The following is a 23,985-nucleotide window of genomic DNA, read 5'->3' on the forward strand; positions in this document are numbered from 1 at the left end:
CTGGTTCATCTCTCTCTAAGCTATGGGGTCCATGGCCTGAAAAAAACACTGAATCCCCCTGCTGTTTGTTCAGTCAGTAATAGGGGTCTCTCCGTCTCTCATAATCTTTAGTAAACAGAAAATACATCAGGATCCCAGTTTCATCCAATCAGGAGAGAGAACTCATAGAGGCAACAGCCAGGATAAACAAGTGAAATTCAAAGTTATTAAACAAAAGAAATGCAAAATTGGAACTGGAACACACTATAAAATTGAAGCAGGAAAATTGTTCTCTCCTGATTGGATGAAATTTGCAACCCACCTGCTCATTAAAGACCTGGAGAGTTTGGGGGAGGCCTGTTAAAGCACTAAAGCAGTTATTACTAAAAGAATAGAGCTTTAACATTTAAATATATCACTTCAATCTTTTATTTGGGGGAAAATCATGTAAATATCTTCATTTCTTTTGAATATTTTCTAAATGGCTAGAAACTTCTTATGTATTTATTACGTATGCAAATCTAACTAAAAACAAGACAATATATGACTCATTACAATGATTAAACTAATGAACATTTATACGGATAAACTGACAATGCAACATTTTGGGGAATCCAGTCCAGGTGTCAGTAACAGAATACTGCAGGGTGACAGGCTTCCTGTATCTCTCACCATGGTTCTTCAGGGCTGAACAGGCCTTTATAGTCAGGGGATATTTAAAAAATCTTGGAGTAAATTCCTTACCAAAAAAAATCTTCACCCATGTGTTTGTAAAGGTGTCTAGTAACACATCTCACAAAGACTTAAATGCAGTTTCCCTATAGAGAATTTGTGACAGCTCCTGAAAGTTGGGGTACCCACCATAACCTTATGCGGGAAAAAAAACAAATTTTGATTCTGTTTTAAGTAGCATGTGAGGGGTCAAACTAGGGTGTTTTTATGATTCTGAATCCATTGCAAGCATTTGTTTTGCACCAAAACCACTCCTTGGGCTAAAAACGGCCATAGCCATCCTTTTCCAGGTATACTTTTTGTGTAAGAAGCCCATTGAGATTGGGCAGCTCAAGGAGTGGTTTTGGTTCAAAACAAATGCTTGAAATGAATTCAGAGTCATAAAAACACCCTAGTTTGACCCCTCACATGCTACTTAAAGCATAATTAAAATTTTATTTATTTCCCCTCATAAGGTATGGTGGGTACCCCAATTTTCAGCAGCTGTCAAATTCCCCTAGGGAAACTGCATTTCAGTCTTTGTGAGATGTGTTACTAGACACTTTTACAAACACATTGGTGAAGATTTTTTTTGGTAAGGAATCTATTCCAAGATTGGAAAATGTTCTGCTAATATCCCCTGACTATTTAGGGACTGCTCTTCACTGGAAGACAGTACTTCAGCAGCAGCTGCCAAATCCCCACGGTCATGGATTGTTGAGTGAAACCTTTTCGCTCATGTCTTCTCAATGTTTGGCAGAGGCTTTGCCACAGCGGGTGCAGTCACTTCTCTCTGCGGCGGTTTAAAAGGCTACTTGAGGTGATGTATATTTCAAGCCAAAAGGAATAGCGTAAAGCTTTACTATAAAATTGCAAAATTACCGTCAAGGTTGGTATTTAAAGTGGCAAAGGCATCTTTCAAAGTAACGTTTGTTTGAGTTCTTGCAGACATGACAAGGTTGCTTGTGTTCGGTCACTCCACTCCTAATATAATTATACTGCTGGCATACTAAGCCCTTTTGCCGGCATGACAGATAAAAGTTTCTAATAGTCAGCTGTCATCTAGAGACTACAGCAGAATTTTTTTTAACGCATATGCGCCATGTCACAACACTACCATCTACAGTATCACAACTGCATACTGGGGAATGACTCACCTAAATCATGCTTTCTGTACCTCAATTCTCAACATCTGCAATAACTGTACCATGGAGGATTTATAGGAAGAAATTTGGCTTACTGTATTAAATCAAGCAACCAGTCAAATAACAGCGATTCAGCATGCAATGTCAGAACCCAGTCATAGAATTTAACAGTTTCAGCATGTTGAAGTTAGTAGACAAAATATGACACCTTCTGGTCAGAGGTGGTACTGTAGAATAGCCAATATCTTTGAGTTATACAAATCTACTAGTTAATGTTATTGGTTAAGTAGTAATGAAACAGTGAGACTAACCACATGCAGAAATAAAACAATAAAAACAGAAGTTTCAGACCAACCCCACACAGAAATAAAAACAACCAATGTCTTTCGGGATTTTTATTGAGAGGCCATGCAGTCTTTAACATCACCTTAGTAATCGATACAAGTGGAAAAAACCCAAAACATATAATTACCTAGTACAAAACATGACTAAACTTGACTGAGGAATGTAACAAATTAAATAGCAAATAGTAAAAGTAATAACAAAAATGTGCACCAACACTATGGCTGCACTGCAGACCCTCCAAGGAACTCGATAGAGGTTTGGACTGGTTTTGAAACCCTGTCATGTAAATAAAGATTTAAAAAAAGGGGGGATACATTTGTAGATCAGGTATAGAACTTAACAAAGACAAAAAGCAATAAGCAATAAATTACTTCTCTGTGAATTTTACTGTGAGAACTGCTGAGGAGGCATTGGGTATGGCATCATGGGCGGTGGTGGTGGCTGCTGGGGGGCCTGTGCCTGGGGAAAGGCGAAAGGCGGATGGCTTGCGCCATTCTGAGCACCACCAAACTGCTGGGCCTGAAAGCTGCTCTGGCCTCCAAAGGAGCTCCCTTGGTTGGCACCAAAGTTTGACTGTCCATTTCCGTTTCCGTAGCTGCCTCCGTTGAAGCTGTTGCTGCCGCCGCTGTTGCCACCCCCGTAACCTCCATTCTGTGAGCTTGTGCCAAAGCTTTTCTTTGGTCCGTTATCAAAGCCTCTACCGCTATCCCTGTCCCTAAAACTACCGTAGTCGCGCCTGCCGCCAGAATACCTGTCACGGTGGTCGTCTCTACCGTAGCCACCTCTGCCTCCCCTTGAACGCCCTGGAAAAGACAAGTGAAAATTCTTTTAAGACATGAAATTAGTGAAACAAAAACAGCCATAATGTCAATATAATGGTTAAGACGACAAGCTACAGAATGTTTGTTTGAGATACTCTGTGAGTTAACTGTGGTGAACCAAAATCAAAACAAAAGACAGCAGGAGGGGAAAATAAAGACAAATAAAGTCTGCAGCTTACACCACAGTTCCTGTATCTCACCAATTGGATTTACCTCCACTGCCTTCAGCCATCTGGAGGAGCTTGGGGTTGATGGCTTGGCTGGCCTCACGGAGCACAGCAACCAGGTCACCGGCCTGCCTCATGTTGTTGGGTGTGAAGAAGGTGTAGGCCGTGCCTGTCTTTTGGCTACGTGCCGTTCTGCCGATACGGTGGATATAGTCCTCAGAGTTGTTTGGGTAGTCATAGTTGATGACAAATTTTACATCCTCAACATCTGTGGATTGTGTTGTGGTGTGGCATAACAAGGTGAGCAGGAGCGCGCACAAAGACGCACACCAAAAAACAAAAAATGCCACCACAACAGCCAGAAACAAGAGGTAAAGTTTAGAACGGGAATGATTGGATGGGGTTATTCAATAAGCCTGTGAAGAATTTGTATTAGACAACTCCTGAACAAACACCTTTACCCCGGGGAGACTACGGTGGGAAGAGAGAAACGATGCACACTCCATTTGCTTCCAATCCAGAGGACAACAGAAACCCAACCCTCAGCCACACAGCTGAACCACCCACAACGATAAAGAACCGATTAGAAGTCTTACCATTTTGGAGTATGCATTCACTAGTCCGTTCCCATTGCAGCAAATGTCCCCACATAATGTCAAGTCACCCTCGGGTGCAAATACACAGTAGGGCCGCTATTTGACAAGTGCCTCTTCGTATGCCCAAACAAGGACCATGGTCCTTTTGTCGCGCACACTCATGAGAAGCTTGCTATAAAGGCCACACTGCAGCGTCTTGCCAAGATCTTAGGAACTGTACCAATTTGGAGGGCTGTAAAGGAGCCACTTAGTCTTGACTTATTATGAGAAAAAAAATTGGAAAAATGAAAAAAGATTGCGTATCCCCATTCTCATCATGGCAAGATATTTCCAGAACCAGAGTTCAGGTGATCAAATGTCTCTCGTTGGCAGGTCTCGACATGACTTTGAAACGCAGGCGAGGGAGGAGTGTGAGCTTGGATTTTGTCCATGGCCGACTTGCGCGTTCCACTGTGACCAGAAGCGCCAGTAGCCATGTCATTACAGAGGTGATGGCATGATCAACCAGACATACTGCTCTTACAACATTACGTTTAGGTAAACTGCAACACTTACGTCACCCATGCTTTGACAGAGACTCTAAATGAAATAAAACTTCCACAACTAAATGACTAGCAGTAGAGTGCATGCGCCCAAACGCATGCAGGGCTAAGTAAAAGCCTGGGTGTGAAGCAGTTCAAACCATTGCCATAGACGAGCGTATGGGGGAGGGACTGTGGCCCCCATCGCAGACCCCCCTTTTTTTAAAGGCAGGCCAGCACGATATGCCGCACCCGGGGCCCTGTCACCTCTGTATATCTGCATGACTGGGGGACCCGCGTCTCCCCCAGTCAGGACACCTCCAAGAATCCTCCTTCCCCCTCACGAGACCTGGGCTTGTCATGCCAAGGCCCTGCCACACAGACTGCTCCTTCAGGTACGGGGAGAAACTCAGAAAGAAGCAGAAGAGTTAAAGAAAGCAAATACTTTCTTTTTGAAATTCAACATAAGATACAAATCAAACAATCACTAACCTAGACCCCTGGAGGCAACATCTGTTGCGATGAGGATTGGAGCCTTCCCAAACTTGAACTCTGAAATAACAAAGGAATCCATTTAGGACACTCAATTCACCAGCAGAGCGGTGTTAATTTTGAAAGCTCTACTACATATAAAAATCTTAGTCAAAAACAATTACACACTGCAGCAAATTCTGATTTAGCCTAGTCCTTTGAACAACAAACCATTTAGTTTTAGTCCTATTTCAGTCTTCTAAATATCAAAATCTTAGTCTTAGTCAACAAAACTAAGACTGCACCAGAGTCACCTTTTCTCACTACACCAATTCTCAAACTCACCATTGAGCACCCAGTCCCTTTCCTGTTGGCTCTTATCTCCATGGATACCCATTGCAGGCCATCTATGGGGGGAAGCAAAGGGGGGAAGGGGAAAGTTATTTCTAGATAAATTAGGGCACTACCATTTAGGACATGGTGAACAACAAATCAGCAATACATACCCATCTCTCCTCATCCTCCTGGTGATTTCATCACACTTCCTCTTGGTTTCCACGAAGATAATAGTCTTGTTCTCCTTCTCACTCATGATCTCCTCCAGCAGGCGAAGCAGCCTATGGCAAACGAGCGACAAAATGGCTCAATAACAAAACTCCATAAGACACGGTCTAACATCTGAGTAAAGCAACTGCAGCCAATGTCACTTTTAAAATTATACTCACTTGTCTTCCTTCTCTCCATCATTGCAGACATCAACGATTTGCAGGATGTTGTGATTGGCACTGAGCTGCAGTGCTCCAATATTGATCTGGACGTATTCCCTTAGGAAGTCCTCTGCCATCTGGCGGACCTCTTTGGGCCAGGTAGCACTCCACATCAGTGTCTGCCGGTCAGGCTGTTGTAACAGGGACATTACAATTAGCAGTTTTCTTTAATACATGGACATTTCCACCTTAACATTTCATGACATCTATGCCTTAAAAAAAACTAGGAAATCGTACTCTGATTTGGTCCACTATTTTTCGGATTTGTGGTTCGAAGCCCATGTCGAGCATTCTGTCAGCCTCATCCAGAACAAGGTATGTGCATCTGCGAAGGTTGGTCTTTCCTGCTTCCAGGAAGTCAATGAGCCTACCCGGAGTGGCAATGCATATCTCCACACCTGGACAGAAAAACAAAAAGCAATCACTATACTGATAACACTCAATGAACTAAAGGGCAATGTGGACTAGCCATTTGAACATGCCATAAGAGTAAGTCTACCCATCTGCCAACTTATTAGCAATGGCATTTTTACTCATAACAGAGTCTGTCTTCTTCACCAAGGGGTCAGAAGCTGATATGCACATTTTGTTGGGAGAAATAATAAAAGGCACCAAGATGGTGATGGAACATACCCCTTTCCAGGTCACGGATCTGCGGTCCCTTGGGTGCACCTCCATAAATACAGGTGGATTTGAGACGAGAAGCTCTACCATACTCTGCAGCCACCTGCTGGACCTGCTGTGCCAGCTCACGGGTGGGGGCAAGCACCAAGCACTGCAGAGGAGAAAGGAGGGGTTTAAGTACATCCCAAAAAGACAATCGCATCCAACTGAAACATATCATAGCAAAGGAGGGGAGAGATTGCATTTGTCATTACTTACAATGGGACCATCTCCGCGTTCCAAAAATGGCTGGTGGTTGATGTGCACAATAGCCGGCAACAGATACTGCAGAGCAAAACGAATGTAGTTAGTTGAGCAGAATCAGTTGCATAAAGAAAGTACACATTGAAGCATGCTAGGTCTGAGCACAACAGAACATCACAATATTAAATGTCAAACAGGATTTACTTACAGCAAGTGTTTTCCCAGAGCCAGTCTGTGCAATGCCAACCATATCCTTGCCACTCAGCGCTAGAGGCCACCCTTGGGCTTGGATGGGTGTTGGTTCAGTCCAGCCCTGTTTAGCGATCACATCCATCACATAGGCTGTACGGGTGAGAACAAAATAATTAAAATCCAAATCAATAAGTTTCAAAAGACATTTGTTACACGTCCATTGAAATTGTGGCACAGCCAGGTTAATGCCCAATATATAGTACAAGACATAATACAAGTAAGGTAATAAAGTTATAATACAAAGTATGGTACTATTAATAATACATAGTATGGTGAATGACCGTAGACTAGGATAGGTTAGATGTGTAAATGTTGCACCCAAAAAGAAAGTGTGCAGTATACATAGAAAAACAGAACCTTCTCAGTTTGATACATATGGCAGGTCTTAAATCTTACATGGGAAAGCGGCCTCATGGAACTTCATGATGGGGCATGGGCAGTCTCTTCCTTTCACTGTAACAGTATGGGTTCTCCTGTACTGCTCCACCTCTCCCTATATATAAAAAAAATATATATATATAAAAGGTTTGACAAATGCACATGTAGTTGAAGACATGGTAGCTTAACATATCTCAAGTTGCACGTGTTGAGTTCGAGCAGCCATTACATTATGTAACCATCCCTTAGGGCTGACAGACCACGTGAGATCACACCATAAGCCCCGCATACATACCGGTGGCCTCCGGTTCACATCGGGATGTTGCTGATAGAAGTTCTTCTCGAACTTTGGGAGGTCGTCGAGGTTCCAGTGCTTCTTGCGCAGACGTTCGCCTGGGTTTCCATACTTGTTACCACCTCCTCCTCCGCGACCACCTCCACCGCCGCCGCCAAAGCGAGGAGGACCACCACCACCGCCGCCATATCTGCAGAACATGGACATTGTGTTTCATGAGCACATGTGGCACCGTATGTTTTACCATCACATGTGGTACCTGTAGTTCGACATTACGCGAGGTGACTGCTATGGTTGCGAGTGTTAAACTATGTGTTCAAATTTGTCAGAAAATCTCTCATGAAGACCCGAATCCCCGTTCAAATCTAGCAAGAAAAGCAACGTGGCCCATTGCGTCATCCAGTTCGTAAAAAATAAAAGTGCCGTATACTTTCCAACCAGCAGTTGAACAATGGAAAAAAACTGGGCCGGCATTTTGTATCCGCACTCCTGCAGTCACGTGGTGGAACGCCGGCTAGCCACGAGGCTAGCACATTAGCCCACTAACAGGCCTAATAGAATACACATTAACTGAATACAAGTGTGTCAACAGCGGAACTTCGTGAACTGCAATATTATTACTAGATACTGGCACCGCGAAATCCGCGAATGCCAAGCCGAAAAGAACAGCAACAAGCAGAAAGAACATTTCAAACCCGTCGTCGGAATTAGTCGTTGGCTTTAATTTATCAAACAAAGACCTTCGCTCAACATAATTTTACATTTTCAGACGAGAAAAGGTGTCGAGGAGAGTCCTTTTCTTGGCGTTTTTGTCGAGCGAAAGTCTCTGCGACGGGCTAGCATCTTTAGCTTTGATGCTAGAAGAACACCGTCGGGACACGAGGCCCGACGAGGCCTTCAGCCAGCGTTACCTCACGTAACACTACAAACCGCACGACTCGTTTTCGTCAAACGAACCAGATATACGTTTAAACGTTGGTTTTGTAATACATTTCTAAATAAAAAAAAACTGGTTGAATGAAAGTTATGGGCTTCCGACAAAACGACACGATGGTTAGTTTCCGTTTTCTTTTTCCAGTCGCGTTCGTTCGTCGGCCATTTCTAGCAAGTCATACGACGACGACATAACAAAAAGAATGAGAAAACAGCAAGAAAACACCTACCCTCTATCTCTGCCACGGTCTCTGTCGGAAAATCCAGGCATTGTGTAAACAAAGTGTGAATGTAAAAATAAAGTAAGACAAGAAAGAGTAATAATAGGTTTCTAAGGACCGACTGAAAACCCGACCGACTCTGGTTGCTGCTGAGATGCCGGTGATCACAGAAGGAGGACCGGCTTTTATCAGATGAGGTGGAAGCGCTCGCGCATCATGATGGCGCCCTGGGCGTATCCATCCGCCGAAGCGTTGCCAGATTTTGCGAGAGAAATAAGCAACCAGGTCTATGCCCAAAAGTAGCGACTAGATATATATATATATATATATATATAGACTATATATATATATATATATATATATATATATATATATACACAACACAAATGTATTTTCAGATGGGGGGGGGTATGTGGACAAATACATATTAATTCGGGGGTCCTTGACATGAAAATGTTTGAGAACCACTGGTTTAAACATTAGGAAACAAGCCCAAGTAAGCAACTATACTTTAGAAACAAGCCCAAAAAACTGCAACCCGCAATGACCAACATTCTGCAAGCAACTTTACAGAAAAAAACAGCCCAAAGTAGCTTATAATACGCGGACATGGCAACACCGTTCATCCGCCGTGTTTTTGGGGTTGTTTGTTTGTTTGTTTCTTTCCATGGTTTCTATCTTCAAATAGAACTAACCAATAACCATTTGTATTGAGTTTCAATTGATCAAATTATTATATTTAAAAACGTATTTCCTTTGAGACCCTGTGGTCTTTTTCTTTTGAGTTTCATTAAATCTAGTTTTGTTTAGTTTAGTTTTTTCTTGTCTTGTTTTGTTTTGTTGCTCAAATTGGCATCAAGGCTGGACTGTAGCCCTAGAATGGCTGTGATATTACGTACAATGGCTGTGATTTTACATACAATCCCTTTTTTTAACAATCCATGTATTCCCATACATGAATACATGAAATGTATGTAATATCACAGCCATTATATGGCTAGGCCGGGCTGCGGATACATGAGATGGGTTCTAATAACAGTATCTGTGAACGCATGATAATTAATCATTGAAGAGGTCATATTTAATGTTGCTTTTTCTGTTGAAACAGTCCCTCATCATGAATCGGGGGGGGGGGGGACTATTTTTGGGGACTTTCGGCGAAACTGTTGGCGCGGACGTATATGTGCGAGACTGAAAGTGGTAATTCGGTTAGTTCCTGTGTTATTACTAGAATTGACGTCAGCAGAGGGCGGGGTCGTTTCTTCCTTCTCATTACAAAGGGAATCTAACAGAATTTAGATCTAGGACTAGACTTATAATATATATATATATATATATATATTATGTAGAATATATATGTATTATTAATATATTATTATATATTAAGGAGCATATATATATTAGGCAGTGGTGTAAAGTAACTAAGTACATTTACTCAAGTACTCAAGTACAAATTTGAGGTATTTTTTACTTTACTGGAGTATTTCCAATTTTCAGCACTTTTACTTCTACTCCACTACATCTCAGAGGCAAACATTGTACTTTTACTCCGCTATAATTATTTGAAAACTTTAGTTATTAGTTAGTTAGTTAGTTTTGGCCATGTGTGAGCTTGTAGATCTGCCATTTTCACAATAATTTGTATACATTTTTAACTTGTGAAATGGGACATTTTGCACAATGAGTACTTTTACTTTTTGTACTTTTAGTACTAAGTTTTACTTAAAATACTTTGAACTTAAGTAAAACATATGAGTACTTCTTCCATCACTGATATTTGGACTGTTTGCACTGCATCCACTAGTTGAGATATAATTCCTTGTGGAATTATAACAACCGGCCAGGGTGATGCAAAGTTTCAACTTTAATTTAAAGTTTATTTTGCACCTCAAGTTTACAGGTGTAAAAAAGAGTGGGTGAAATTATTTTAGTTCAAGTTCCCAACGTTGTGAAAAACAGTCATAGAGAGAGAACTGAAACAACATCAGATAACAGTCAACATGTCAAATACTAGACTACATAGCCTAAGCCCTGAGGTGCATGTTTTTTTGATTGATTGAATACTTTATTAGACAGAAATGCAAACAGCACGAGGTACAGAGGTCAGCCATTAGAGCTAACACAAAAATAGTCCTGGGGTCTGTTGTTTCCATTGTGGTCCTATAATCAAATAGAAAAGTAAAAAAGTATAACATCAGCCTTTTTAGGTTTCAAATCATTCCTGACCATAGGCAAACACACAACAACTGTAGGCTCATTTCAAAATACCTTCCAACTCAATTTTCATAATTATCAGGTTTGGAGAGACTGGAAAAATATTTGCTCACAGTAGGTTTATTTGTGACACAATCAAACGTTATAAGCCTTTATTCCATTTGTATGCTTACTAACCTCCCTGGCTGCCCCATACACAGTACACACCATAAGGCCCTACCCCCATCTGCATCTGGTGAATACTTAGTACCACAAACTGCTATGTTAATACAGCGTGGGTGCGGGTGTCCCTGTCCTAAAGGGTAGGGGGCCACTGAACCATAGGGGCCACTGAACCATTATTTGGCTCACACATGTAAACTCTGTCATGCAAATTACCCACTAGTCTGATAACACATTTAAATTCTTGACCCTATAGTGTCCTATGGCTAGGCATTACCATGATCTACTGTAGTCTGAGATGGAAGTTCCTTGCAGTGCTGAATTTTACACTTCTCTCTGAGAATAGATACAGTACGTATGTATAGACATGGCAGCATAGATTCCACACGTCTGGAACGCCATTCTTTCAAAAGATATTCCCTCATTTGGTGTTTGTCAGTCTAAAATGTGTTAAATTAGGTTGAGATCTGGTAACTGTGAATAATAATAATAATAATAATAATACATCAGACTTATATAGCGCTATTCTTAGTACCCAAAGTCGCTTTACAAAACAGCTTAAAAAACTATTTTATTGGGAGCAAAAAAAGAAAAACGTTAAAAGGTTAAAAACAATAAGCTAAGACTAAGAAGAAGAAAGGGAGATTTGGTTTGGGTTAGGCAGGGAAAGCAAGTCTGAAAAGGTGGGTTTTGAGGGAGGCTTTGAACATGGCAAGAGTGGGGGCAGCTTTGATGTGAGGTGGGAGTGGGTTCCAGAGGGTGGGGGCTGCAACTGAAAAAGCCCTGTCACCCCAGGTGCAAGGCCCAGGTGAAGGCCTAGCATATGATTCATATAATTTTCATACTTATCAAACAATTCAGTGACACTTCATGTCCTGAGGATGGGGGCATTGTCATCCTGGAAGAGACCAAACCCATCAGGATAGAAAAGTTTCTTCATAGGACAAAGGTGATCATTTAAAAATAACTTTGTATTGCTTTGCAGTAACGCTAGTGGACCCCAAGGAAAATGCACCCCACAACAGAACCACCGGACGCCCTCGCTGAAGGGGTCAAGCATTCACTCGCCCACTTGTAGAGGATAACTCAAATATCATATCAACCATATCAGTTTTTCTACATCTCTGTAGACCAGTGCCTGTGGTTTTTGCACCACTGAATTCTCAAATGTGCGTTTTTATCTTTGTAATGAGGGATTTATGAACTGCAACCTCTTTATCTCCAGTTTAGCTGAAACAGAGTTGTTTTTCAGTTTTTCCTTCATATTGCACTAATAAGATGGTCATCCTGCGTCTCTCACAGGCAGACATTTTGAAGCAGACAGGTTTCCAGATGTGTTGACTTCATGGAATACTTGCAGCTAAAAATTAATTCCCCTGACATAGAGTTTGAAATTAAGTAACACATCTTTTAGAATACTAAAATGATGTCTGATTGTTAAAGGAAGTGCAACCTTGAACTCATACTGTTGAATCGACATTGTAAAATAATGTTACCACTGCATAAAGTGGTTTGTCATGCTCATTGCACTTTATAATGTGAATGTCCTGGAATCAAGGGGTTCCCATGCATATCTACAACAAGAGTGATGCATACAACGATCCGTTGTACACAAACACAAGGGTTTCTGGATGTTCCTGATGTTTATGGCACTTACTGTAAACAGCACTCTGTACCTTAGATGAGTGTCCTTGGGAGTCATACTCCACTATATATAGTTCCTCACACTGAGACACAAGAACATGTGTTTATGTATTGTACTCTCTACATATGTCATAACATTTTGTGGATTATTGGTTTGATTTAAACTTCAGTGTATTCCTGGCATACATCACAAATGTTTCATGAAATAATACATTAACGCTATAAACCACTCACTGAAGAGATACACTGAGAACAAAGCCAAGCAACTCACTTATGCACAAACACACAATAACTGCTGTGCAAATGGTGGCAGGTGCTCTGGACTAATAAGTCAAAATAATACCTAGCACGCTAACCTAACGACATATTTGGCTCTAACAGCAGGCGGTTTGTTCAAGCAAGGGCTGAGAGCACTACACGGATGAGTATCTGCAGGCAACAATGAAGCATGATCAAGGTTCCTTGCATGTTCTGGGCAGTATGTTTGCAAATGGAGTTGGGAGGTTTGGTCATAATTTAGTGGCGTTCTCAGATTCAGATTTCAGATTTTTATTGAAGGGATAGCCCCTTGAGATGTGGCATCTCATTTTCGAGAGGGTCCCATAAAAACATGAACAACAGACATAGATACATACAAGTATATATATTTCTGAACATATGGTATTCGCACACAGGAATATTTAGAAAAGGCATGGGACAAACGGGTAAAGACAACATGTGAAGTATATTTATTTTCAGTTTAGTTTTTTTTGGGTGTTAACCAAACGTTTTCTTTTTACTTGTGCAGCTTTCCTGAAAGTGAACGTGATATTGTTTATTTAAGGTTTTTGGTGTCTTGTCCACCGTAAGGGGTGGGTCTTATGACAAGACACGAAAATTCATTCATTCATTCATTCATACAAGTATACAGATACATTCATACACAGATAGCTTGCTCACCCTCTCCCACCCACTCCACCAAACTAAACCATCAGCTGTTAAACAGAAGAGAAAGAAGGGTACAGTACAAATAAATCACTGTATGTATCCCTATTCCCTACCAGTAGTCAATTTAGAAGCATAAACAAGCTGATCAAGATGTAAATATAGAGGGAAGTCCTGAAGCGACAGAAGGATCCAATAGTGGATCCAATAGATAGAGGAAGATCATTCCAATCAGATGGAGCTTTGTAGCAGAATGACCTTCGTCCAACTTCTTTAAAGATTTGTGGGACAACAAAGTAAGGATATTGCCTAAGTGTCTAAGTGGATATGATTAAGTAGATGGAACCAAATACTGTTTCAAATAAGAAGGGCAACTAAAGTAAATGCATTTAAAAATGAAGTGAAACCAATGTAATTGCAGTGATGAGTTCCATATGTTCTCAATGCTGCATAGAGGTAGATTTTTATCCATCTTATCAGGGAGCCTTCTGATCTGTCCCAAATTAATTCTGCAGCATGACAATGACCCAAACATATAGCCAGACTGAACCATGTTCAGCAGTAAGCCCCCACAGAGCCCTGATCTCAACATGATCGAGTCAGTCTGGTATTACATATAGAGACAGAATCCACAGAAGTGGCAAATTCTCCAATATGTTAAGAACAACCTACCTGCTGAGCAGCGTAAAAAAAACTATTATGCAAGTGTACGTAGGAGAATTGGAGCCGTTTTAACGGCAAAGGGTGGTCACACCAGATATTGATTTGATTTCGTTTTTCCCCCCCACAAATGCTTAAAACGTTTGCGCTGTATTTCTTTTACCCAACTCAACTCTGTTTAGCTTTCATTCACAAGAGATCAAACTATATAAAAAAGACATTACATCTCTGTACAAGGTGCCTTACATCATTAGACAAAGGCAAGTTTAATTAGAACTAATTACACACAAAAATAAAATACTCTTACAAAAATGATAGTGTTAACATACATCAAATTGCATCAGTCAGCTATGAGAGATATAGTCCTGCTAGTGGATCATGCTAAAAAAGGGGGGGAAAGGGGGCGGGACAAGAAACCAAGAGCTGCATCTCAATGTTGACTTGTTAATAAAAAGTTCAGTTGTTCAGGAAGAGGCAGCTGTGGAGCGATACTGAGAGATGTAGTGTAGGAAACAAACACTAGAGAGTTCTGTTTGTGCACAGGACTTGAGAGTAAATGAATGTCTACTTATAAAATTGATCAGTCCATATTATCTATCTGGCATAGAGGTCGTCACCAAGTACACGTGGCAACCTGGTTCTGTATGTGTGCAATTATTTTTTTATTTTAAGAAAAACCTTTTCTACTTAAGTTAAAGATAAATTACACTTTGCGTGATCCACATAAATGAACAATATCTTATTACTGTACAAAGCACCATCTGAGGACACTTCTCACTTTGCATACACTTATCTACATTAAAAAATAACAAAATGAGCTACTCATTTTTTAAGTGTATGCAAACCGTCAGAACAGTCCATGGTCATAAGAGATTGCTAGACAGGCAGTATCATTTAGAAAACATTCAAGAGTTTTTGTGTCAAATCATAGAAAATCCATGTTCTTGAAATTAAAACATTACTGGCACGACTGCTTAGCTGGGTAAAAATAATCATCTCACTCACTACATGTTTAATCAAAAGCCCATGTGGAAACACAACAGCGTTATTAACTGTCTACTGTGGGCAACATAATGCAAATGACAAGATTGTAAGGCCATTAACATAATCTGTAGGCCACTCAATCAATATGGGTGGGGTCAGAATTTGTGTTTTGCTTGTTCCTGAAAAATATTACAACTTAACGTGACATCTCCTGAGAATGTGGCTAACTAGAGGTCTGCATGTATTGATTTGTGGCCACAAACAGTTTTTGGGGGGCAAGTAGTGTATTTTGAATTCTAGCATTAAGCTGCAAGAGTAAGTTTGCCAATAAAACAAACATGTATGTTACTTAGCACCACATGGCTATGACCATAAGGTAGTAGAGGTTGTTTTTGCTTTGTCGACAGACAACACATACAAAATGTCACTATGGGTTATCTTTTCGTATTCCTGGATTTTGAACAGATCACTTGGAAATAATGTGTCGAGCTAGCGGAAATAATGTAAACCCCAAGTACAGAAGAACTACAAAAATTGAGAAAACATGATTTTCACAGACCATCGTACTGAATGTTGTTGGAGGATATCACTAACATTTAAAGGGTCAGCTTAATGTTTTCAAAGATTCATTCATTCAAAACTATTATGGCACTCAGAGGACATTGTGTGTTTGATCTGCCCTTAAGACATACCACTCCACATAGGTAGGAGAGAGGCTAGGTAAAGATTTCAACCACAGCAATCAAAGTTAACTTCATTCAAGCTTAATTCTGCTTTCACAAATTGTCTTCTATAATTTAAACAGTAACACTTAACATTTAAAAGATTTCTTTTTTTTTCTGGAATAATGTCAAAGGGTTTCTGGAATATAACAGCAATAAATTATATATATATTATATATAATTTTAGTGTTTCTTTTTCATTTCCCCATTATATAAAAATAACACATTTCAAGCTATTCATTCATTTCTTCTTTTTTCGGACAAAACCTAGATGTCAGACGTAGGAAATAGGTTTTGACTGGGAATGCAGCGCTGGTTGTCAGGTGTAGATCCCTGCTGCTGTCTTTGGAGAGGGTTGTAAACATTGGGTCACATTCGCTCTACTTCTGGATACAGCCTCTTGTCTTTAGTTCTGGGATGCAGTCTCCGCTGTCCAGCCTCGGTGCTAACTGAAACCCCCACATAAAGGCACCGGGAAGCCTTCACACCAAACCCCCATTCCCAGACTCTCTGCATCCATTATGCTATTAAAGAGTGTTTTTGCGTGGTTGTATTAACCAGCAATAACCCTGTACTCTGCCAAACCAGTCTCGTTAACGTGGGTTCTGAGTGGACTGACACGTTCTGCATGGTAAGATGATGCATTGCTACATGGAATACTGTCTATTCATTTTAGATGCTAAAAAAGGAACTTACAAAAGAAAGGGAAGAGTCAGCACTTTTTGCAGGTTCCACAAGTTAGTAAATAGTCTGAGTTATTAGCAGCTGTAAAGGTCAGTTTTTAATAATAATAAAAAAAAGTAGAGGTGGGTGTAGAGAAACTCAAGGCGAGTCTTGCCGCATGTTGTGGTCTTTTTCTGGCCACACCCGCCTCCCCACCAGGCCTGGCCACATGTCCCTGGTGAGTATGGGAGTCCTGGGGTCAGGTGACCATGGCCGACCCCCTGTTGAATTGGACTGATTTGTGGAGAGGTCCAATCACGGTCAAACTGCGTTGTTCCTGGTGCTTGCCGATCCTCCCGTCTGCATCCGTGTGTCACTCTACAGCGAAGCCACAGGTCTCCTCGATGGCAGTGAGCAGCTTGTCGTATAATTTGTCATAGAGCTCGTAGGGAGGAATGTCGATCCGGTTGAAACTAGATGAAGACACAGGCAGAAAAGACCTTAGTTTCCAGGTTTTGCAGCAGAAACCTCGTGTGATGAAGCAGTTAATATTCAGAACATGTTAAAACATCATAAATGTTTAAGGATACACAAACCACAGTCATAAACTGAACCCTGTTCTGTTCAACATAAAGTTTCATAGCAGTTATAAAGTGAATTAAATGCTATGTCTAGGTTCACAACTGTCTTTCCCATCTCTAACATATGTTGCATCCCATGAGCAGCATAGGAAAGTATTCTATTGTGGACTCACCAGGTGTGGGCTTTGGGCAGGTTGTTGGAGCTGGCATCAATCTGGTGGATGGTGAAAAGCCGTGGCCCAGCAGCACCTGTAAGAAAGATCTACAGTTACTGTACTAAGCTGTGGTGCACAAAATGTGGGACCAGGTGGTTCTAGGCTAGGGTGTAGCCTCGGGTGGCACAGGCCACCCCTGGAATGAGGTGCCCATTTCTTTTTTTTTAACTAAATTGTTATCCCACGAGTTTGCAACCCATTTTTTTCACCCAGTGCCAATTGTCTAAGTAATCCTGGGCAGAGGACACAGCGTCCCTGGCAGGAATCAAACCCAGGACCTTCTAGCTGTGAGGCGACAGCGCTACCAACTGTGCCACCGTAAATAATAAAGTTAGTTATAAAGTAGATACTGTTTATGCACAGTTAAATGTTCACCTTTTGAGTCATTTCTGTTTTTTAAACAGAATTAGTTGGTAATTGTAATGTATGCCGTTTACTGGCATGTGTTACAGAATAGACTTTGGTGTGCCTTGAAAACTTTCCAAAATATTAGTTTGCCTAAAGAATTCTAGATTAGAAGCTATCAAAAACAGGGTTTGACTGCATGTGTGTAAATGCCTGTCTCCTCAAAAGTAGCACAGCTAGCCTGTGATTGGCTTAGCGAAGTAAAAGTGAAACTTAAGAGTGTGAAAGTTGGGGTGTTGTTCAACATCTATGCATGTAAATTAGACCAACACAGTTTTTGTGCACCACTTTTGTTGTCATGGGTGAAGTATGTATGTGATCACTATTTCCATTTGACCAAAGGGACAGAAGTGAAATACAAACATAAGAAGAGTGTGAAAATTGGGGTGAAGTTAACCACTTAAACCCTATATACTTCATTGACTGGAGAACCCCAGGGGTCCATACTAGTGAGCTTGTAGATAGATCTAAGCTGTTAAAATCATCAATTCTCTTGTAGTTACACCAAACAGCAATTTTATTGGTATCAAATATACTCCCGCAAAGTTTTGGGGGGAGACAGATGGTGGGCGTCCGCTGCATCAAACCGCAGACGTTAATGAGACAGCAGATGCGTAGAAATTGCCTGCAGAGCACGGATGGTCCCGTCCCTCACTCGTCTCCCCGTCCGAACTTTGCAGGAGTATATGTGAGTCTATAGTGTGACCTCATCGTTGAACACCAAAATTGGTTTGTGCAACTTCATTCACAAACTACACACAAAACATTCAAATGGTTCAAATCTGTTTCTTTAGCCTTCAGTTTAATACTGTAATATATTCGACACCTCCTTACAACTTTTGACCCGACGTGACAGAGTTTGTGTGAGACAGAAATGTTGGGCCAAAAATAAAAAATAAACACACACAGGGACTTGAAACTACTGTAATGAGGCTCTGTCTGTCTGTCTGTCTGTCTGTCTGTCTGTCTGTCTGTCTGTCTGTCTGTCTGTCTGTCTGTCTGTCTGTCTGTCTGTCTGTCTGTCTGTCTGTCTGTCTGTCTGTCTGTCTGTCTGTCTGTCTGTCTGTCTGTCTGTCTGTCTGTCTGTCTGTCTGTCTGTCTGTCTGTACTGTATCAGAGGTGGGCAACCATATATTTCTGATCAACCAGTCGATCTTGATCTTGGTCACACCATCTGCCATCCAATCACACTCAGGCTTGGTGGTTTGAATGTGAATCCTCAACGACTCATATGAGGGGAGTGGCACACTGCATTTTAACATATAAATGTGCTTTTCAGCATATGAATGGTCCAGGTGTGCTAGTTGTTTAGTTCTTTTCAACCACAGTTAATGAGACAATAGTATTGAGAACGAGTTTAGGAAGAGACACAAGAGACAGAAGATATACCATTTCCACAGAAAATGGCAAGATAATTATTTTTAAGGTCATGTCGAATGGAAAACATATTTATCTGTAAGAACTGCACAATGATGGCGAAAAAAGAGAAACAATCTTGGAAATTTGGAAACCAAGTAGCCAAGTCCCATAAATTGTTTCATTATTGTTTGAAGTGCACACTTTTCACCCCAGATAGTCAGAACTTACCTTTATTATCTATATTAAATTATTGGCTCATTCTATGTTTTGGTTTGGTTTTATTGTTATAGTATTGGCTTATTATTTGCATTATTCTAATTAGCAGCATATAATAAGACAAGCGCAATGGTGCTTTTCACAGTTTAAAAAAAATCTGTTTTCGAGAATTGTTTTTTACAGATTTCAAAAATTGCAGATCTACAAGCTTACATGAGCTATTTTAGCAATTTGTCTTACATCGAAGTATATAAGGCTTAAGGTGAGGAGGGTGATCTCTGTCACTGCACTAGCAATCTGGGAACCCAGAACCAAATAAGAATGAAAAACAGCGCCCTCTGCTGTTTGTACTATCTTACATTGGCTCTGGGAGTATGGCGACGTAGCACACGTGCGCAAAGGAAACCGGGGTTTAGGTCTGCCTTCAGCTTTCACTTCCGGTGGGTGCCACTATGTTTTCATTCCCACTAACAATATTTCTACACGGAACACTAACACCACTTCTCCCAGAGAACATGGATCGTTTTGGTTATAAGCCCACTTGTTTCTATGATGAAAGAGTAAGTTAAAATGTGAATATCTTTCCGTGGTTTTGTCTGCTCCGCGGACGCTATTGTTAAATTAGTTTGGGTTTGTTTCGAGGGGGAAAGATCGACGGACATGTGAATCCCGCCCACTACATTTGATTGGGTAAAGCTCGGCCTGCTTCCTGATCTGAAGGCACGCCCACTTGTAGCCCAGTGTGTACATGTTATGACGAGCCTTCACGACAGATTCCAACGCAGAGCAGAATCTGTTCTTGAGAGAGTACTGCACTAGTGACTACTACACGTTGATCAGGGAACCTGTTCACTTCAGTGGGGAGCTGAACTGGGAAGAGGAGGTGTGCATTCAATTATGCACACATCAAGGTTGCCATTGTTACTACATGACTTCTCACTGTATAATATTTTCTTTCATTCCAGATAATTCTTGCTTATTCAGGTTTAAGTGACATCCTAAAGACCAGATAAAATGTGCTGTGCACAGTACCCAAACTCTGGTCATAACGCAATACAAATATTTATTCACAATCACCACCAATACGAAATGACTGGGAGTTGTTTAGCATTGGTCCATGCTTCCCTGTGTGTAAGATTGCCTGCAACCAGGACAAATTTCATATTGTGCCGAAAACCAATGCAGAGTATTAAGAAAATGTTCTACTGCAAAGCTTGCAAGCTTGTAAAGTCGAGCCTCTAAGCAACACTTTTACGTGTGGTCTCAGGTGTAGCTACTGTGAGTGCGCCAAGTTAATTTATGTTGTGTTTGACCCCTATGGCTGCTGGATGGTGGGTGAGTTGCCTGACTGTCAAACAGGAAGAGCAGTGGATCACAGTGTGCTCTGCATGTCTCTCTCTCTCTCGCTCTCTTTCTCTGGGCAGTGGTGTCTGCCAGGATGGACCCACTGAACCACTGGACTCTGCTCTGACTCAGGGTTCAGCCCGGGCCAGAAAAAACACAGTGACACTGACGCACAAAGAGGAGCACAGAATCTTGTGAAGATATTTGATTGAATAGAACAAGCAGCCCCCCCCCGCCGCCCGTTGTGCCAACAGAGCTACTGAATAGGGGAGAGCACCGCTTTCAGGAGAGGGATGATCAGTGTGGGAAATGGAAAAAGTGAGTGCTCCACCTCACCTCCCACAGTGTAGTAGGGGCCAGACAGCTCTTTATAGGATAGGTAAGTATAGCTCCTTTAATGCAGCGCAATATTTGTCTTTATCTGTCATAAGCTGTGTTTCCACTGGAATACAGATATATTGCTGAGCAAAACAATGTACATAAATTAAATAAACACATCACCCTCCTTAACAGTTAAATAGTCATGTGACTGTTCCCATGAGATGCTAATGTTAAGGCGCTATACGAATGCACCATTTATAAAATATGTGTAGGCCTACATGGGACCACCAGTGGTCCTTGAGGGGGATCACTGCTTATTAAGACCTGGAACTGTGTCATTTTTAGATTTGAGCTAAAAAGCATTATTTTACACTTTGGGCTATTCAAAAATAGCAGATATACAAGCTCATAGCGCGGCACCGAGTGCCGCGCTACGAGCTTGTAGATCTGCTATTTTTGAAAAATCGTGAAAATGTGTGCAAATCTTTGAATATATATATTTTTAAAGCGAACATTTTTAACTCAAATCTTTGCTTCTGGGGGGTCCCTGGAACAAAATATTTTGATGGGGGTCCGCGGCCAAATACATACCATTTTGGGGGTCCTTGACATGAAAAAGATTGAGCACCACTGATATAGAAACATACGTTTTTCAGAAAACTGTTGAGATTTAGGAGACACGTAGAATCGGCTTCAGGTCTCAATGGGTTAACCTCTCAGATGGCGGACAGTTGGGGCTTACAGGCCTGTGAATCACACTATACCTTGCAGTGCCTTGAAGCCTTGAAGGGGGACCCTGGACGAGCCGGTGACAAACTGCAGGAGGCGGGCTCTGCGCTCCTCGTCGTACGACTCCACCGCCTTCCAGAACCACTTGACGATGTTGCTGTCGGCGGTGCAGTGCTTAAGCCGCGTGTTGGACCTCCAGTCTTTGATGTCTATTTTACCAAGCCCGCACACGATCAGCTGCAAGGGGAGAAGAGGGAGGCATTTTAAAAACGCCAATTCCAAATGTATTCAGACATAATGGATTATAAGGCCATATACTGCAGGCTGCGTCTTAGTGGCCCAATTAGTGTGCCATGTCCTTGGAACGCAGTTCAGGACATACATCACATGACCTCCACTCCGCCACACTCGAAAAGTGTAGCCATTTGAAATGCAACGTATGACATTTGGGTAGCATTTGTTTTTTCCCCATTTAACCACCTAAACCCTGGCATCCCTATTTTGTGCATGTCATTATAGGCAAACTTTAATGTCATCACATATTGCATAAAGTCATGGTAGGTATGCTGGAGTTGCGGTGTGGAAGAGTACCTCAAGCTCCTTCTCGTCAAAAGCCTTGAGGAGGTGCTGGGGGATGACCTCATTGAAGCCCTTCTGCAAGGCCAGGAACTGGGCCTCGATGCCCCGCAGGAAGCGCCAGTTGACGTACAGCCGCACATACTCCTTCTTGGTGTCCTGGTTGACTTGGATGCTCTTGCCGTTGGGCTTGAGCTCGTGCTGGATGATCTCGCCGTACGCATTGTGCTCCACGCAGAAGGTGTGGTCCAGCACGCCCGTGATGTCGTTGTCCCTGAGACGCACATGGAAGGACATACATCATTGCAGGACTCTGGCTGTCAGGTGTCATGTAGTTAAAGCTACCAATCTGCACTTGTCAACTACTGGTTGACAAGTGGTTTCTCCCCAGAGAAAGCAGACATGCTCTAATGGCTCAGTGGTAAAAATGTCAGCAGTTGTGCGGGGTACCCGAGCTCATGGTAGGACATGAGTGCAGCTTTAACTTGAAAACTTTTGGACAGTAATACTGAAATAAGCAGAAAAATAAAACATTAACAATGTATTTATAATAATTTTATAATGCCTGCTGTAAGACCTAGGTAAAGTCTCTAGGTGGCACTGTCATTCTCTCATTTGAGCTAGAGGTTGTTAAAATGTATGTATAATTGTAACAATTTCCTTGTGGCTTAAACTATCTTAACTCTCCAGCTCTTTGTACATTTTCAGGTCGGGATACAAGTTGTATCCAATCAGGAGAGAGAATTCAAAGGATAAAGGATAAAGTAGTGAAATTAGAAGTGATGAAACAAAAACAAAAACACAGACAATTGGAACTGGAACACTATAAATTGACACTGATAAATTATGGTTGTGGGGTTCTCTCTCCTGATTGTATACAAATGGTATCCTGACCTGAAAATGTATTTCTGTTTACTAAAGAGCTGGAAAGACCCCTGTTATTGAACAACCAACTCTATAGCAGTCCCTACTATCGGCATGTAGAGCGTACCCAAAGAGGTAAAAATGCCTCCACAGAAAACATGCAAATGGGTTTGTCGTCCACATTGGCACATCTGCCCTTTTCAATCTGCTCCACATGCTACGTACAGTATCCAGACGAGGCTGTTGTGCAGGTCTGGGTCAACAGACTCCATGTCGTCCAGGGTGATGGGTTTGCCCAGCAGCTGCTTGTAGAAGGGCAGGGTGAAGCCGCCATCAATGTAGTGTCCGTGGAACACCGCCATGCCCATGATACGGCCCACAAAGTGGAAATAAGACAAGTGTTCCTACCAGAGAGACAACAAACGTGTTAGTTTCTGGAAGAACACTGCACATGTTCTTTTTCTTTTTTAAAGACATACATCTGAAAACAATTCCATCCTTTAGGGAACTCGTGCATTCATGTTTTCTGAACAAATTCCATGTATTTGATTGCTCAAGACTGGGTTTGAGTGTGTCGAGCTGACATTTGGCCCTCTGCAAGATTGTTACAATATCTGTCTGTATGTCTGTCTCAAGTCTCCGCTTACTACTCAAGTAGAGGACATCAGAATCTCAACCATTTGTCTTTTGACCGATTGAGAAATCCTAAAGGATAAAAAGTCAGTGAATAATCTATCATGAGAGTCTCAACAGAACAGTTAAATCCATTGCTTCACTCATCGGGGGGAAGTGTGTCCAGAAGAGTATCTTTGCTGGCCTGAGAACGGTGGTTGAGAACAGAGGGGGGACGCGAGGCCAAATAAACAGGGAGGGGCAAAGCTGTAGAAGATAACAGCCGATGAACCAACCAAATGTTTGCATGATCTCTCTTGA

At 41.6% G+C, this 23,985-nt stretch overlaps 2 protein-coding genes across 3 annotated transcripts in view; both read right to left on the reverse strand.

Annotated features, from left to right (window-relative positions):
* Window positions 1–2,215: 2,215 nt before the first annotated feature.
* ddx5 (DEAD (Asp-Glu-Ala-Asp) box helicase 5) lies at window positions 2,216–8,639 on the reverse strand. Of its 2 annotated transcripts, none has more exons than XM_080447509.1 (13): window positions 8,479–8,639; window positions 7,316–7,505; window positions 7,039–7,135; window positions 6,599–6,732; window positions 6,406–6,471; window positions 6,157–6,298; window positions 5,761–5,921; window positions 5,482–5,654; window positions 5,263–5,373; window positions 5,102–5,163; window positions 4,778–4,837; window positions 3,215–3,436; window positions 2,216–2,983 (listed from the first exon to the last, which is right to left on the reverse strand). In XM_080447509.1, the coding sequence occupies exons 1-13, from the start codon at window positions 8,517–8,519 to the stop codon at window positions 2,565–2,567; spliced, it is 1,878 nt and encodes a 625-aa protein (XP_080303635.1). In that variant the 5' UTR covers window positions 8,520–8,639; the 3' UTR covers window positions 2,216–2,564. The 2 variants fall into 2 exon arrangements, with proteins under 2 accessions (XP_080303635.1, XP_080303636.1); XM_080447510.1 differs by having other exon boundaries at window positions 2,810–2,983; window positions 3,202–3,436.
* A 5,665-nt stretch (window positions 8,640–14,304) lies between these two features.
* smurf2 (SMAD specific E3 ubiquitin protein ligase 2) overlaps window positions 14,305–23,985 on the reverse strand; it is a 65,481-nt gene continuing 55,800 nt past the window's right edge. The window contains exons 15-19 of the mRNA XM_080447889.1: window positions 23,278–23,456; window positions 22,204–22,462; window positions 21,648–21,849; window positions 17,197–17,272; window positions 14,305–16,915 (exon numbers count right to left, since the gene is read on the reverse strand). Of these exons, the coding sequence (XP_080304015.1) occupies window positions 16,816–16,915; window positions 17,197–17,272; window positions 21,648–21,849; window positions 22,204–22,462; window positions 23,278–23,456 (816 nt within the window). The 3' untranslated portion in view covers window positions 14,305–16,815. The remainder of the gene's footprint in view (window positions 16,916–17,196; window positions 17,273–21,647; window positions 21,850–22,203; window positions 22,463–23,277; window positions 23,457–23,985) is intronic.

The sequence above is a fragment of the Gymnoscopelus braueri genome (genome assembly GCF_963280865.1).
Source record: "Gymnoscopelus braueri genome assembly, chromosome: 13".
Classification (NCBI taxonomy): domain Eukaryota; kingdom Metazoa; phylum Chordata; class Actinopteri; order Myctophiformes; family Myctophidae; genus Gymnoscopelus; species Gymnoscopelus braueri.